The sequence below is a fragment of the Cebus imitator genome, unplaced genomic scaffold, assembly GCF_001604975.1.
Source record: "Cebus imitator isolate Cc_AM_T3 unplaced genomic scaffold, Cebus_imitator-1.0 Scaffold356, whole genome shotgun sequence".
NCBI lineage: Eukaryota > Metazoa > Chordata > Mammalia > Primates > Cebidae > Cebus > Cebus imitator.
Window position 1 is genome coordinate 1,955,488 of NW_016107671.1, and position 4,323 is coordinate 1,959,810.

Genomic DNA, 4,323 nt, shown 5'->3' on the forward strand with positions numbered 1-4,323 from the left:
GTGAGCCGAGATCGCGCCATTGCACTCCAGCCTGGGTAACATGAGTGAAACTCCGTCTCAAAAAAAAAAATAAATAAAAATAAATAAATAAATAAATAAAAAGTACAAAGTGTATGGATACCCACTGCTCCAGCACACACAGAGTTTTCCCCACTGTCAACATCTAGCACCACGGTGGCATATTTGTTACAATCAATGAACCTCCATTATTATTATTATTATTATCATTATTATTATACACATGATTATTCCCAAAGTCTGTAATTTACATTAGGGCCACTCCTGGTGTTGTACATTCTATGGGTTTTGATATATGTATAATGACTCAGACCCATTATAGTATCGTACAGAATACTTTCACTGCCCTAAAATGCCTCTTTCTTTCTTCTATTTATTCCTTCTCTCCCATAATCTCTGGCAACCACTGATATATTTACTAGTCATAATTTTGCCTTTTCCAGTTTGTTTGGAGTCATATAGTAAGTGGCCTTTTCCAATGGGCTTCTTTCACTTAGCAGCATGCATTTAAGTTTCCTCCATGTCTCTTTATGACTTGATAGCACATCTGTTTTTAGCATTGATGAATATTTCTGTGTCTAGATGTACCAGAGTTTATCCATTCACCTAGTAAAGGGCATCTTCCAAGTGTTGGCAATTAGGAATAAAGCTGCTATAAATATCCATGTGCAGGTTTTTGTATGGACATATATTTTCAATTCATTGGGGTCAATACGAAGCATGATTGCTGAATGATATGGTAATAGTATGTCTAATTTTGTAAGAAACTGCCAAACTGTATTCCAAAGTGGCTGTACCATTTTGCAGTCCCACCAACAATGAGTAAGAGTTCCTGTAGCTCTGCAAACTTGTCAGCCTTTGACTTACTAGTTCCAGCAGGGGTTTGTTGTTGTTGTTGTTGTTTTTGTTTTCAGATTTTCTACATAGAATGATCACATCTTCTGTGAACAAAGACAGTTCTTGTTTCATTTTATTCTTTCTAATCTGTGTAGCTTTTATTTCCTTGTTATTGCATTAGGTTGGACTTCTAGTACAATGTTGAAAAGCAGTAATTCAAGGGAACATCCTTGCCTTGTGCTTATTTATCCCTACCATTTGAGTGCCTGGATTCTCCAATTCTTGAGTCTTTCCAGTGATATTTGGCCAAATCACTTTGTCACTTCTTGTCATTGCATCTTCGTGATACTTTATAGTTCTGCTAGTTTATGGTTCCCTATATCCTTCTCATCTTGCAGTATTTTGTTGAAATCTTTTTTCACCCTTTTTAGACTCATTGTCTCCTTTTTCTTATGGATTTAACCCTTCATCCTTTCACTGTCATTTTTAATGGAATTTTAGGAAGGAGGAAAAATAAGTGCATGCATTCAATAATCACAAGTGTTCATTTTATTCTTTAGCCATTTGACTTCCTATCAGTCATTTTTGTGTTCACGCTTTCATTTTAATTATTCTGTTCTTTTTGCTGATTTCTGCACTATACATGGACACTCTAAAACTTAGTCAAAGCTATTTAGACCTACAGATGTCAGTTTGTGTCTCCATATGTTTTATGTAGTAGTTAATTTCTCAAACCTTAGGAACTAAGAACTTACTCTTAGCTTTCTTTTGTATTGGATGACTAGGCCAACATCAAAGATTAAACCCCACATTAGCCAATTTCTGATATGTTATTAATAGTCTAGTGGTAGAATAATTCACAAGTAATAATTTTTGGTCCTCCATTTTAGAAGTTTGGAAAGTTGATGAACAGATCAAGAAGCAACAGGAAACACTTGTGAGGAAAGTCACATCCATCTCCAAGAAAATTCTGATTAAGGAAAAAGTCATTGAATATAAAAAAGTTGCAAAAATATTTCCTCTGAGTTCAGACATTGTTGCTTCAAGACAAAGTTTCTATGAATGTGATTCACTTGATAAGGGTTTGGAACATAATTTAGACTTACTCAGATATGAGAAAGGCTGTGTAAGAGAGAAACAGTATGGAGGTAATGAGTTTGGGAAACCATTTTATCATTGTACATCCTATGTTGTAACCTCCTTTAAGTGTAATCAGTGTGGACAAGACTTTAGTCATAAATTTGATCTCATTAGACATGAGCGAATTCATGTTGGAGAGAAACCTTACAAATGTAAAGAATGTGGAAAAGCCTTTAGTAGGAAGGAAAATCTTATTACACATCAGAAAATTCATACTGGGGAAAAACCATATAAGTGTAATGAATGTGGAAAAGCTTTCATTCAGATGTCAAATCTTATTAGACACCAGAGAATTCATACTGGGGAGAAACCGTATGCATGTAAGGATTGTTGGAAAGCCTTCAGTCAGAAATCAAATCTCATTGAACATGAGCGAATTCACACTGGAGAGAAACCCTACGAATGTAAGGAATGTGGGAAATGCTTCAGCCAGAAGCAAAATCTTATTGAGCATGAGAAAATTCATACTGGGGAGAAACCTTATGCATGTAATGAATGTGGTAGAGCTTTTTCTCGAATGTCATCTGTTACGCTACATATGAGAAGTCACACAGGGGAGAAACCTTATAAATGTAATAAATGTGGAAAAGCTTTCTCTCAATGCTCAGTATTTATTATACATATGAGAAGTCACACTGGTGAGAAACCCTATGTATGTACTGAATGTGGGAAAGCCTTCTCTCAAAGTTCATCCCTTACGGTACATATGCGAAATCATACAGCTGAGAAACCCTATGAATGTAAGGAATGTGGAAAAGCCTTCAGCAGGAAAGAAAATCTCATTACACATCAGAAAATTCATACTGGAGAGAAACCTTATGAATGCAGTGAATGTGGGAAAGCTTTTATTCAGATGTCAAACCTCATTCGACACCAGAGAATTCATACGGGTGAGAAACCCTATGCATGTACAGTATGTGGAAAAGCCTTTAGTCAGAAATCAAACCTCACTGAACATGAGAAAATTCATACTGGAGAGAAACCTTATCATTGTAATCAGTGTGGGAAAGCTTTCAGTCAGAGACAAAATCTTCTTGAGCATGAAAAAATTCATACTGGAGAGAAACCATTCAAATGTAATGAATGTGGTAAAGCCTTCTCTCGAATCTCATCTCTCACTCTTCATGTGAGAAGTCATACAGGGGAGAAACCCTATGAATGCAATAAATGTGGGAAAGCCTTTTCTCAGTGCTCATTACTTATTATACATATGAGAAGTCATACTGGTGAGAAACCCTTTGAATGTAATGAATGTGGGAAAGCATTCTCTCAAAGAGCATCCCTTTCTATACATAAGAGAGGTCATACAGGTGAGAAACGCCGAGTGTATTAAATGAAAGAAGGCCTCTTAAATCCAACCCATGTTTTACTTAAAATATCTTAGCATAAGCTCAAAAAAAAATCTTTATGGAAAAATTGTAATACTTTGTTAAAAGATGTTAAAAGACTGGAATAAATGGAGAGAAATACTGTATGCATAGATGGAAAAACCCAATATTATAGAAACCTCAATTCTAAAAATCTGTAGACTGAATGCAGTTCCAAACAAACTCTACTCAGAATTTTCTAGGATCTTTCCCAAATGACTATAAATTCATGTGAAATAGAACTATATGGATTGCTGAGACAATTTTGAAGAAGAACAGAGGAAACACCCTCGCTATATGATATAAAGTTACAGTCATTTAAAAATGTGTGCTATTAGTACATCAATAGGTAAGTAAGCAGTTTTTAAGGAATAGACTACCCAGAAGCAGACTCATGAGTACGTGTGAATGTGGTGTATGTTAGACTTGACATCATAAATTAGTAGCGAAGTGATGACCTCATCAATAAAATTGTTGGGAATATTTTACTCTTCATATTGGAAAAAATAAAATTACATATAACATATAATCTTATGACATATTAAAAAATCAATATTCTTTTTTTTTTTTTTTTTTGACAGTCTTAGATGTTAGCCTGCTTATTCATTGTTACTTTCTTTTTTCTTTTTTTTATTTAATTTTTTTTTGAGGGACAGTCTTACTTTGTAGCCCAGGCTGGAGTACAGTGTCATGATCTCAGCTAACTGCAGCCTCTGCCTCCTGGGTTTGAACGATTCTTATGCTGCAGCCTCCCCAGCAGCTGGGACTATAGACATGTACCACACACTGGGCTAATTTTTTTCTTGTTGTTGTTGTATTTTTAGTAGAGTCAGGGCTTCACCATGTTGGCCAGGCTGGTATCAAACTCCTGACCTCGAGTGATCTGCCCTTTTTGACCTCTCAAAGTGCTGGGTTTACAGGCTTGAGCCACTGTGCTCAGCCAAAAAATCAATATTCTAAA

At 35.5% G+C, this 4,323-nt stretch overlaps 1 protein-coding gene across 4 annotated transcripts in view; it reads left to right on the top strand.

The window, feature by feature from the left end:
• The window catches only part of ZNF568 (zinc finger protein 568), a 31,340-nt gene extending 27,767 nt beyond the window's left edge, over nt 1–3,573 (top strand). For all 4 annotated transcript variants that reach the window (XM_017506451.2, XM_037730726.1, XM_017506449.2 and 1 more), the window contains one exon: nt 1,746–3,573. In XM_017506451.2, coding sequence (XP_017361940.1) covers nt 1,746–3,328 — 1,583 coding nt within the window. In that variant the 3' untranslated portion in view covers nt 3,329–3,573. The remainder of the gene's footprint in view (nt 1–1,745) is intronic.
• Nucleotides 3,574–4,323: the final 750 nt, after the last annotated feature.